At 38.9% G+C, this 12,229-nt stretch overlaps 1 protein-coding gene across 3 annotated transcripts in view; it reads left to right on the forward strand.

Annotated features, from left to right (window-relative positions):
• Window positions 1-12,229, forward strand: part of uif (sushi, von Willebrand factor type A, EGF and pentraxin domain-containing protein uif) — a 99,960-nt gene that overhangs the window by 73,130 nt on the left and 14,601 nt on the right. For all 3 annotated transcript variants that reach the window (XM_074086786.1, XM_074086787.1, XM_074086788.1), the window contains exons 4-15: window positions 6,208-6,289; window positions 6,381-6,694; window positions 6,798-7,919; window positions 8,006-8,185; window positions 8,262-8,444; window positions 8,531-8,815; window positions 8,896-9,173; window positions 9,287-9,717; window positions 9,798-10,114; window positions 10,195-10,376; window positions 10,508-11,393; window positions 11,482-12,189. In XM_074086786.1, coding sequence (XP_073942887.1) covers window positions 6,208-6,289; window positions 6,381-6,694; window positions 6,798-7,919; window positions 8,006-8,185; window positions 8,262-8,444; window positions 8,531-8,815; window positions 8,896-9,173; window positions 9,287-9,717; window positions 9,798-10,114; window positions 10,195-10,376; window positions 10,508-11,393; window positions 11,482-12,189 — 4,968 coding nt within the window. The remainder of the gene's footprint in view (window positions 1-6,207; window positions 6,290-6,380; window positions 6,695-6,797; window positions 7,920-8,005; window positions 8,186-8,261; window positions 8,445-8,530; window positions 8,816-8,895; window positions 9,174-9,286; window positions 9,718-9,797; window positions 10,115-10,194; window positions 10,377-10,507; window positions 11,394-11,481; window positions 12,190-12,229) is intronic.

The following is a 12,229-nucleotide window of genomic DNA, read 5'->3' on the forward strand; positions in this document are numbered from 1 at the left end:
CCGGTGGGAATTTTGTTACTACGGCGCCACGCCACTAGATATAATAATATTCAAATTAAATGTGGGCTTTACAATAAGCTCATTAAATTATTTTACCTACGTTGCTTTCGTGAATTACTTTAATCAAACGCGTGCGTCAAGTAAACTTATCTAAAAATGTGTCAATGCATCACGTGATCCAAAATCAAGCCCAATGTCACAAGCTGTGAACAGTTTAATGACGGGACATTTAACCTTTTGTCGTGGCACACACCATGTACCTATTAAGTTAACTCTAAACTTGGCACGCACCAACTGGGAGATTTGGAGCATTACCTACTATCTAGGTCAGTTGTTTAGTAGGTAAGGCGCTTGATGCGCTGCATGTGAGACAATAGTAAGTGTTCATACGTAATTGTTTACTTATTTTTTGTAGATGATTTCTTTTATGATTACCTATTTGCTTCTACAAAATAAGTTATTGCTAAAATAGTAGATTGTACAACGAGAGCATAAAACGAGCTTTTTTACCCGAGACGTTCATATAGCCATGGATAGACACGTCGAGGGGAAAATGAGTTTAATGCTCGAGTTTTACACTCTGCTTTTCACCTCGATTGCGAGGAGATGAAATAACAACAGTGGAAACAATGTTTACTTACTAGGTACCTTTTTTTTCATGGATTGCTATATAATTATAAAATTTTAGTTTTATTGATTTATTTTGATTGATTCTCTCTATAGTCTATATCTGCTTGGCCGGCAACCCCCTACTTCCCGGCCTCTACAGTAATGTACTACAGGTCTTCTTGCTATATATTCTAGTCAATCCAATCACTATAGTTCATTTTTTAGCATTAGAAAAAGGGTAAACAATCTTGTCAAGTCTTTGTATTGAAAAACGTTTTTTAAAAAACAGTACTTATGATACCAAAAGCATGTAAATGGTCATAATATCCTAATTGTTACATATCTGCTGTGACTTATTTTTCAAAAGTGTTTTTCAATAAAAAGACACGTCAATATCGCTTCGTTTACCATCTTTCTAATGCTAAAAAAACGAAGTATGGAAGTGGGTGAAATTCAACTCCCAATATTTGAAAACAAATGACAATGTACAGTGTTCAACAAGGGACTAAAACAAGCCATAATGACACGAGATGGAAAAAAGAGAATGTTTTGTTCAAAATTACAATATTAAGTACTTTTTAAAAACGTACGCTCGACTAATGGACAGGCTATCAGATCAAAATTCAAATAACAAAAAAAATGTTGAGCTGTTTTTCTTTTATTGTTTATGAAGTGACGCTTTAAAAGCTTGCATATTTAGCCAATAGTTTCAAAATGTTAAACTATTTTATAACTAATTAGATAATGCATAATAAAATGAATTAATCCTTAATATAATTGAATCGATTCACGAAATTAAATCGTGTTTATTTTTTAAATATTTTTGCACAGTTGTCATTTTGAGGTTATTTCCACGCCTAAAAATCTTCCATTCACAGATACGGTGTTGGCCATTTAGGCCAGTTGGCGATTTAGGCCCTAGAGAATAAAAAAGAGCTTTGGTCCCGATATGCAGAGACTAAAGTAACATTTTAAGAGCATGAGAAGTGAAAACTTATTTACTTACATGCATTATCTGTACGAATACTTATTGTTAATTAAGTTAAAACCCTGTAAAATCTATTGAAAAATTCAAATGTCTATTCTATTTTCTGCCTTTAGCTGTGAGAGAACTATAAATGATGGATAGAAAAAAGTTTTAATGAGGTACAGTTTCAAAACAAGCGAACGCTGAAACTTTTTATGTGATTTAATTTTAGACTTGCAGTAGTAGGTATAGTTACATTACACTTAGTTAAGCACCTAGTAATTATATTGTAGGTTTAATCAAACTATCCACATAGATGTACATATCCGCATCGAATCATCATTATCCGAAACGTACGTAACCACTTACCTACTTACGCCCCGGTACGTATTCGTAGCACCGTTAGTAAAACAAAATATTATTGATTGTGTTTTTTTATCTAACAAGACAATGTGGCTTTGTATCTGCAGTCAATTGAGCTAGTAGCCTTGACGGCAAATGTAATGAGTGAAAGGCAACTCGATCATATGCAGAGCCAGCTTGAGTCACCGATGCCTTTTAATATGCCATTACACGAAAGATTTTATCTTAGCCAACCTCGTCAAAACATAACTCAACTATAGATCGGTCAATGTTGCCAGAACGGTTGAGTTCATGATAATTTTTCCAAAAAAGTTACTTTCTATTACATAAACCGGGACAGTTGAAAGGAGATAACAATTATTGCGTTACGATAATTTTTTGTTAGAAGATCTGATCATCAGGTTTAAATTATTAGCATGATTTTAAACAAAATTTATTGGGTACTTTCTTCAAATGAACGTGACTATGTTTATCTGTTAGCAAACGCATTTTGTACCTATCTGAAGTTCCATTATAAATAGGTTCGAATGTTCGTAACAGGCAAAGTGTGAACAAACCAAATTGAATCAGATTCAATGCAATAGGCACGGAACATTGGATTCGCTAAATGCGTCGATACACTAACCACACGACCAATTCCGACAGAACTATTCCAAAACTTAACATAAATAGGAATAGTAGTTAATAGTAGTTGATGTAGTTTTCCTAATATTTCCATTGCCAGCAAATAAAATTATCTAGTGAGCGTGTATTCAGTCACGTATTAGAGGGTAGCGTGACTGAAGACCACAAGGTCCTTGCTATAAACGTAGCCCGAGGGCACTTGCATTACGACTAGCAGTAACATAAATAAATTTAAGAATGAATGCTAAAACTTTAGTAAAAACCTAATTCAGTTTTAGTATGCAATACACAATTTATTTTGCAACAAACATATATAAATTCGTATGACGCCAAGTCTGCATTTTGCCTGTATTTAAACTGATATGACAGTTTTGAATCAACACAATACTTTTAAATCAAAATTAAGAACGATAAAAACGATAGGCTACCAATGTGCATATCCAAAACGTGCCCTTATGTTATATGTACCCATAAATTCAACCGTTACCCTGCCAGAATTTGCCACAGAAAGCAGTAACTCAATCTCCGGTGCACTAGCGTATCCGTGGATCCTTCACAAGGCTTGAAGGTTGGACGAGAGCACTCCACACAATTGAACTGCAGACACCGTGTCAACTGGTCGACATCGAAACTAAACCTATGCCTCGACAGTTATACGAGAGGTCGTCCATGACTCGACATGGGAATAGAATGCAGATGTATTCAACCATGTGAAATGCTACTTGTAATATGATAAGGATAATTAAATCACGTTTTAAATGATACCTCAACATCAGTCCATTTTTCTGCTGATCGTCATTTTCATTAATTGTTTCGTTGGAAAATAGCGGTTAGCGACTCAATATGTTTATAATGACATTGACCGTTAGCTATAGCAGAATTAATAACCTGAATTTAATTTTCGATGAAATCAGATAGAGCTTTACCTACCGGGTAGGTCTAGGGGGTCAACCGCAAGAGCGTGACGTGACGTTAGACAACGGATGCGAATGGCTTTGGAATTCGATTGCACCATCTTCTCATACGAACTTCATTAGTGCGGTAAATGGTTTGGTAACTTTAGCCGATACTACGATGGTAAACGAATTTGAGCATACTTTCTCTAAGCATTACAGATTTTATTTAATTATTCTTTAGACAAATATATTTCTCATACACGATCCAGTTATATATCTAGCTAAGAACTTTTTAAAATAAAAAACACTTCGAGTGAAAAAAAAAACGACAAAATAAACTTTTTACTGCAATAATAGATCATCTAAGATGATCTGAGATGATGATGATGAAGCTTTAATGATGATGATGAAGCTTTAATAATTTTACCTATTTAGGCGACGAGTAATACTAAACTATGACGAGACTATTAACGAGGCGACGTAATTTAAACGCTAGAAGGCACGGTATTGTTAAATAAAATGGAAATAACGGAAATCGAGTGCATTTCGCGGCAACATACTTTGCTGATACAAGTGGGTCGGCGTTGCATCGAGTTGCGCCGGCGTCACTGGCGCGTGCACTCATCGTCTTCGATAGGTCGCTAAACCCACCACGCTCTATTTACGACATTTGCTTTTAAACGCGAACACGCGTGGATGAAAATGAATTGTTGACTTAAAAGTTTGATTTTTTCAAGGCTTCAGATATGAGTATTCGATATCAATTTCAGCTTGATACCTCCACGCAGTCCTGAGAAAAAGGGTCTTGACAGACGGACGGACGGACGAACAACAAAAAGATCCTATAAGGGTTCCGTTTTTTCCTTTTGAGGTACGGAACCCAAAAAAAAACAATCTTAAAATTTATGATGTCGATGCAGATGGCACAAATGCTACCTACCTACTGGCGACTGCCAAGTGCCCCGAAGCGCCAAGATTAGTGTTAATACACACCCACGGCGCAATCACCATGAATATTACCAGTAATCTAAGTAATTAGCTAGTTGTATTGTATGAGTCTCAACGCATCAAATCAAATAGTAATACTACCTATTTCGGTAGGACGGTATTTTTTCGGGAATGAATGTTTCGGTTCTTGTTTTCCTTTAATCAAACCAAATCTATTTTAGGCAGTCAATAGCTTGAGCAACATAATTTGTTGTTCACATTCGATTTACCCATCGGCCTGACAAATTGGGATGTGGTTACGCCAGCATAGAGCGTAAATTTTTCGTGAAATTGATTTTCGGGTAGTGAAACTAGTAAACAATGTTTTCGTGGAAACCTGTGAAAACGGGTAGATAGGCAAATCGATTACTTTCCCGGGTTGCAATAGTAGATTGATAACCGATGGTGGAAAGTGACCCATTTCAGCCGAGATATTTTATCGAGGGGAAATGGGTAATTTCAACCGAGTTAGACACTACTTTTCATTTCGACTGTGAGGAAAGTAAGATACTACAAAAAAAGTAATAATAAATTGAATTTACCTACTTATATCCAGCCTCCAACGGTACCTTTTCGACTGGCCACTTGCCACGGCCGACAATAAAAAAAAATCGAGTTGGTCACGACCAAGGAGCTTATATAAAAAACTGGAGGTTGAGCGCCGAACGAAGAAGTTGACCTTTATTACCTATTTATATATTCAATCTCTTTCTTTTACATTTCACGAATGACTTCCATCTCTTTCTTAACCTAATTAAAGAAAGAGATGGAATATGTTCGTGACGTAATAAAGATCAAATTTCTTGTTTCAAACGGATGTTCGGCGTTTAACGTCCAGTGTTGTATATAAGCTCCCTGGTCACGACGTGCATCTCATCTACAACTACATGCCCATGCCGAAACGTGAAAAAAAAGTGTCATTGACGTAACTCAATTATCTTCGACTCTGTGGCTAATCGAAAAATTAAAAAAAAATACTTTCCACCCTAGAGATGAAAACGCAATTTTCCACCCATATACCCATGAAAATTAAACTTTCCGAACAGGAGAGATGAAAAAATAAAACAGTGTCCGTATGCATGCATGCATGTATACAAATGATCAAGGCGAAACTCCCGGTGAATTCACGGATTAGAAACTCATATATGCTGTCTGATGCTTTGCCCAAACGTTTATGCAAAAGTTCATGGTCTCTACCGCAAAAGCTTAGTAAGTGCATATAAGATTTAGATCCAACTCTCAAAGGCCAGGTTTGAAATCATACGAGTTTTTCGATTAGACTAACTATGTTTCGAATTTGGCCAATTAATATAGACTAACTATGTTTCGAATTTGGCCAATTAACAAATCTACATCTGCTTTTGTTTGGTTTTATTAGCACCAGGGCAAGATAAAAGATTACGCCGCATGTTGAACCGTCAGTTGTTTTATTTTACATTTTTCATGTTCGTTGCCTCCCACGAGTTCGCAGACAAAGCTTGTTGATGGTTTTTAGTATGGGAAAACGATCGCGGATAGAAAAGTGACTATCGCAGCAATTTATTGGATAGTCTCACGCTTCTTGTTTATCTATTTAAAAACTTCTCAGTGATGTTCTCTTTAATTTAAAAAAACACGGTCTAGGAAACAAGCACTTGCAAAATTGGTTGTGATAAAAGAAAGTTACTTTGCGCATTAGAACACATTTACATATATCAGATACACTCTAAATGAAGCCAATTTGACTCCACGAACTAAACTGAAACCCTTTTATTATTTCAGGATGGGAGCTAAAAGGATTGCACTGTTACAAATTCTTCAACATCAGGCATTCATGGGAAAAGGCGGCGGAATTATGTCGGAGGTAAATACATTTGTTTTATACGGTATCTTTCTTTATAAACATACATATATGATAAAAATGTGATGTAACATTACTGTATTTTCTTTTACAGATACGGTAGCGAACTAATGGTTGTAGACACATATTCGGAGAACAATATGACGGCCAGTATGATCCCGCCCAGTCCCACAAACAACCATTACTGGCTCGGCCTGGCGACAGTCGACGATCTACGGACAAATACCCTCGAGTCAGCCGCAGGGACCTTGGTCTCGCAGTACGCAGGATTTTGGGATCTAAGGCAGCCTAATCCTAAAGATGGCGAATGTGTTGATGTCCACGTTGCCGCTGACAGCCAATCCTGGGAACTTACAACCTGCGAAAGCCTCCTGCCTTTCATGTGCAGAGCGAATGCTTGCCCCGCTGGTGAGTTTAAATAAGTTAACCTTCATTCAATAATTTTTGAAGCGTGACCAATCAATTCTTAAAACAACAATAAGATTCTCAAAACAATTGTTTTGCGTTTCAGGAACCTTCCATTGTTCGAACGGAAAATGCATCAATGCAGCCTTCAGATGCGACAAGCAGGATGATTGTGGTGATGCGTCCGACGAAATGGATTGCTCTTCCGAATGCCATTTCTACATGGCCAGCAGCGGAGATGTAGTAGAAAGTCCGAACTACCCACACAAATATCCCGCTTTCAGCGATTGTAAATGGACTCTTGAGGGCCCGCAAGGTCAAAACATCGTTTTACAGTTCCAAGATTTCGAAACTGAAAAAACTTTCGACACCGTCCAAATCTTAGTCGGTGGGAGGACCGAAGATAAATCTGTAAATCTAGCAACACTATCAGGGAAACAAGACTTATCGAGCAAAATATACGTGTCTGCCTCGAACTTTATGATAATTAAATTCAGCACAGATGGATCTGTAGAAAGGAAAGGATTCCGTGCTTCTTGGAAGACTGAATCTTCGAACTGTGGTGGCATTCTTAGGGCCACACCTCAAGGTCAAGTGCTGACCTCACCTGGCTATCCTAATGGTTACCCCGGTGGTTTGGAATGCATGTATATAATTGAAGCTCAAGCGGGAAGAATAATCTCACTAGAAATTGAAGACTTAGAACTAGGAATGAATAGAGATTACATTGTCGTTAAAGATGGAAACACTCCTTCTAGTCCCGTCCTTGCAAGGTTAACCGGACCTGGTGAGGAAAATCAGAAAGTTGTTGTATCAACAACAAATCACCTGTATATGTATTTCCGCACAAGTCTAGGCGATTCTAAGAAAGGTTTTAATATGAGGTACTCTCAAGGCTGTAAAGCAACAATTATAGCATCTAACGGCACTCTCACTTCACCTGCTTACGGCCTAGGCAATTATCCGAACAACCAAGAATGTTTATTTAGGATTAAGAACCCGAACGGCGGACCGCTTTCCCTGAAATTTGACGAGTTCAACATTCATCCGTCCGATGTCGTGCAAGTTTTCGACGGAGCAAGCACAAGTGGCTTAAGATTACATTCAGATAATGGTTTTATTGTTAAGCCGAGGATAACACTAACTGCTTCTAGCGGAGAAATGTTAATACGGTTCGTGTCTGACGCTTTACATAACGGCCCTGGTTGGAAGGCGACGTTCTCAGCAGGTATGTATAATCAGTGAAAGATCTTAATCTCCGCAAAACTAATGAGATAGTTATTTACTTAAAGTTTATGAATCTATTTATTTCAGATTGCCCTCCACTGAAGTCTGGCATAGGTGCTTTAGCATCGAACAGAGATACCGCCTTCGGAACAGTTGTCACCTTCTCGTGCCCAATTGGTCAGGAGTTTGCTACAGGAAAATCACGTCTTGTTACTAAGTGTTTGGATGGTGGAAAATGGTCAATAACATACATCCCAAGCTGCCAAGGTAAACATTGTTACGGTTGTCTCACCGGCAAAACAGATTTCCTTTTCTTTGTTACATTGTGTAACTTGTTTTTCAGAGGTCTACTGCGGTCCAGTTCCGCAAATCGATAACGGTTTCTCAATTGGCTCAACCAATGTCACCTACCGTGGGGTTGCAACATATCAATGCTATGCTGGATTCGCTTTCCCTACTGGACAGCCCATTGAAAGAATTTCTTGTTTATCTGACGGTAGATGGGAGAGGACCCCAACTTGTCTTGGTAAGAAACTTATTCAATTCTGTTAAATTGCCTAATATCGTTTTAAAGGCTGGCCCTCTAATTACACTTTTTTATTTGGTTTTCAGCGTCTCAATGTGTAGCTCTTCCGGACGTTTCTCATGCAAATGTAACCATCCTCAACGGTGGTGGACGCAGCTACGGCACTATTGTGCGTTACGAGTGTGAGCCAGGGTACGTGCGTTCAGGGCAGCCGGTACTTTTGTGCATGAGTAACGGAACATGGTCTGGTGACGTCCCGACGTGCTCAAAGGCCATATGCCCGATATTCCCGGAAATTAAAAATGGGTTCATCGTTGATCAAACTAGGGTGTACATGTATGGTGATGAGGCGCGCGTACAATGTTTTAAAGGTACTAATATTTTGTAACATAATGTTTGCAAAAAAAGTTACAGTGAGGGGATAACTAAAATTACCAATTTTAAATTATAGGTTACAAACTGAATGGCCCAAGTGTGCTCAAATGTGGACCTAACCAAGAATTCGATACACCACCAACTTGTGACGACATCAATGAGTGTTTGATCAGTCAGTGCGATGCCGCGTCAACCAATTGTAAAAACACTCAAGGTGGATTCTATTGCCCATGCCGACCTGGATTCGCGCCAAGCTTGGACTGCAGACCTGTTGGAGATTTAGGATTAATCAATGGTGCAGTTCCTGACGAATCTATAACGACTTCTACTCCAGAACCTGGATATCACAAAGGGGTTAGTGTCTTTTTCAAAAACTGTACCTATTTCCTAACAATTTTTTGACTGGTTATTCATTGTTAAAATCAAAATAGTGAACTGGTTACTCATTCTTTACTTTAAAATTTTAGATGGTTCGACTGAATAATGGAGGAGGATGGTGCGGTAACAACTTGGAAGCTGGTGCTAATTGGATTCTGATTGACTTAAGAGCCCCGACTATTATTAGAGGTTTTAGAACTATGAGTGTCATGCGGGCTGACGGCAACATCGCTTTCACTTCTGCCATTAGAATACAATACACTAACGATTTGACAGACGCATTCAAAGATTACACGAACCCGGATGGTACAGCAGTAGAATTCCGCATTTTGGAACCTACCCTGTCAGTCCTTAATTTGCCGATGCCGATTGAAGCGCAGTACGTGAAATTCAAAATCCAAGATTATGTTGGTGCACCTTGTCTGAAGCTTGAAGTCATGGGTTGTGCAAGATTGGATTGCGCTGACATTAATGAATGCAGTGAAAACAACGGTGGATGTGACCAAAAATGTATCAACACGTTAGTATTATTTAAAACTTATCTCTTTTTTATCGATTTTATCTATCAGAACTTAAAACTAATATTTTAATTACTTTTAGACCCGGAAACTTCTCTTGCGCTTGTAACATCGGATACGAGCTTTACGCTTCCAACGGAACTGCGGGTTTCAGTATTGAAACTTCAGAAACTGGTGAAAGAGATGGAGATACTTACCAAAGAAACAAATCATGCGTACCAGTTATGTGCCCTCCTTTAGCCTCACCTGAAAATGGAAAACTTCTATCTACGAAAACTGGATATCATTTTGGCGATATTGTTCAGTTCCAATGTGATTTCGGCTATGTAATGTCTGGTTTCTCATCTTTACTTTGCACATCTAGTGGTAATTGGAATGGAACAGCTCCTGAGTGTCAATGTAAGCTATTATACCTACTTAATACTTTTTCTACCTAAGTGATATACTTTCTTGTATATAACATTATTTTATCTATCCAGACGCTCGCTGTGTAACCTTATCTGATGACAAGAACGATGGATTAAAAATCATAAGAGACGATCCAGAGAGTGTCCTCCTACCTTATAGAGACAACGTCACCATCACTTGCACATCCCCTGGACGTCAACTGAGAAATACCGTCACATCATCGTTTAGACAGTGTGTTTACGATCCTAAACCGGTAAGTAGCAGAAGCATAAGAACAAAGACAACTATTCTACTTTTAAAAATTTTTGCTCTAACATCGTTTATTCAATTTCCGTGCAAATTTTAACCTGATGGATATTCAAACTAAATACTTTTCAATTTCAGGGTCTACCCGAATACTGGTTGTCAGGTGCTCAGCCACAGTGTCCTCGAAAGGATTGCGGTGTCCCAATGCCCACACCTGGAGCCGAATACGGTCAATATCTCGACACCAGATATCAAAGCTCGTTCTTCTTCGGATGCCAAAATACCTTCAAGCTGGCCGGACAAACAAGCAAACATGACAACGTCGTCAGATGCCAAGCTAACGGCATTTGGGATTTCGGTGATTTAAGGTGTGAAGGACCAGTCTGCGAAGACCCAGGCAGACCTGCTGATGGCTACCAACTAGCAAGAAGTTATGAACAAGGCTCAGAAGTTCTGTTTGGATGTTCAAGACCGGGATACATTTTAATAAACCCTAGACCAATCACCTGCATACGTGAACCTGAATGCAAAAGCATCAGGCCGCTCGGATTAGCGTCTGGAAGAATACCTGACTCCGCAATCAACGCAACTTCTGAAAGACCGAATTATGAGGCAAGGAATGTAAGACTTAATTCAGTAACTGGTTGGTGTGGAAAACAAGAAGCGTTCACATACGTAAGCGTTGACCTGGGCAAAGTGTACAGAGTAAAAGCTATTCTTGTTAAGGGTGTTGTGACTTCAGACATTGTTGGCCGCCCCACAGAGATTCGCTTCTTCTACAAACAAGCCGAGAACGAAAATTACGTTGTTTACTTCCCTAATTTCAATTTAACTATGAGGGATCCCGGAAATTATGGCGAATTGGCGATGATAACTTTGCCTAAATATGTCCAAGCTAGATTTGTCATCTTGGGTATCGTCAGTTTCATGGACAATGCATGTCTTAAGTTTGAGCTGATGGGCTGCGACGAAGCTACTACAGAACCGCTGTTAGGTTACGATTATGGATATTCGCCTTGCGTTGGTGAGTTATACTTACACGTATATTAAAAATTAAAATTATTAGTGTGTCTGTAATGAAAGGTTATAAATTGTACTTTATATTCTTTCAGATAACGAACCTCCGGTATTCCAAAACTGCCCACAACAACCAATAGTTGTTCAAACTGACGTGAACGGAGGACTTTTACCTGTGAACTTCACTGAACCAACTGCGACCGACAACTCTGGAGCTATTGCTCGATTGGAAGTCACTCCTCAACATTTCAAAACTCCACTTCAAGTATTTCACAATATGGTGGTACGATATGTAGCTTTTGATTTTGATGGAAATGTCGCTATTTGTGAAGTGAACATTACTGTGCCAGACTACACACCGCCAAAACTCAGTTGCCCGCAGAGTTACGTTATAGAATTGGTTGACAAACAAGACAGCTACGCAGTCAATTTCAATGAAACTAGAAGAAGAATCAACGCAACTGATGCATCTGGAGAAGTTTTCCTGAAGTTTATCCCAGACAGGGCAGTAATTCCAATTCGTGGTTATGAAAATGTGACGGTCATTGCCTCTGACAAGTACGGAAACAAGGCTCAGTGTCACTTCCAAGTTTCCGTACAAGCGACACCTTGCGTTGATTGGGAATTGACTCCGCCAGCAAATGGTGCTCTCAACTGTTTGCCTGGAGACCGCGGAATTCAATGCATAGCGACTTGCAGCCCGGGCTTCCGATTTACTGACGGAGAACCTGTAAAAACCTTTGTTTGCGAAACTAAACGTCAGTGGGCGCCAACAGCCGTCGTACCGGACTGTGTTTCAGAAAGTGAGTATTTTTTAGCATGTGTGCATTTGAGTCCGATTAA

The sequence above is a fragment of the Choristoneura fumiferana genome, chromosome 4, assembly GCF_025370935.1.
Source record: "Choristoneura fumiferana chromosome 4, NRCan_CFum_1, whole genome shotgun sequence".
Lineage (NCBI taxonomy): Eukaryota > Metazoa > Arthropoda > Insecta > Lepidoptera > Tortricidae > Choristoneura > Choristoneura fumiferana.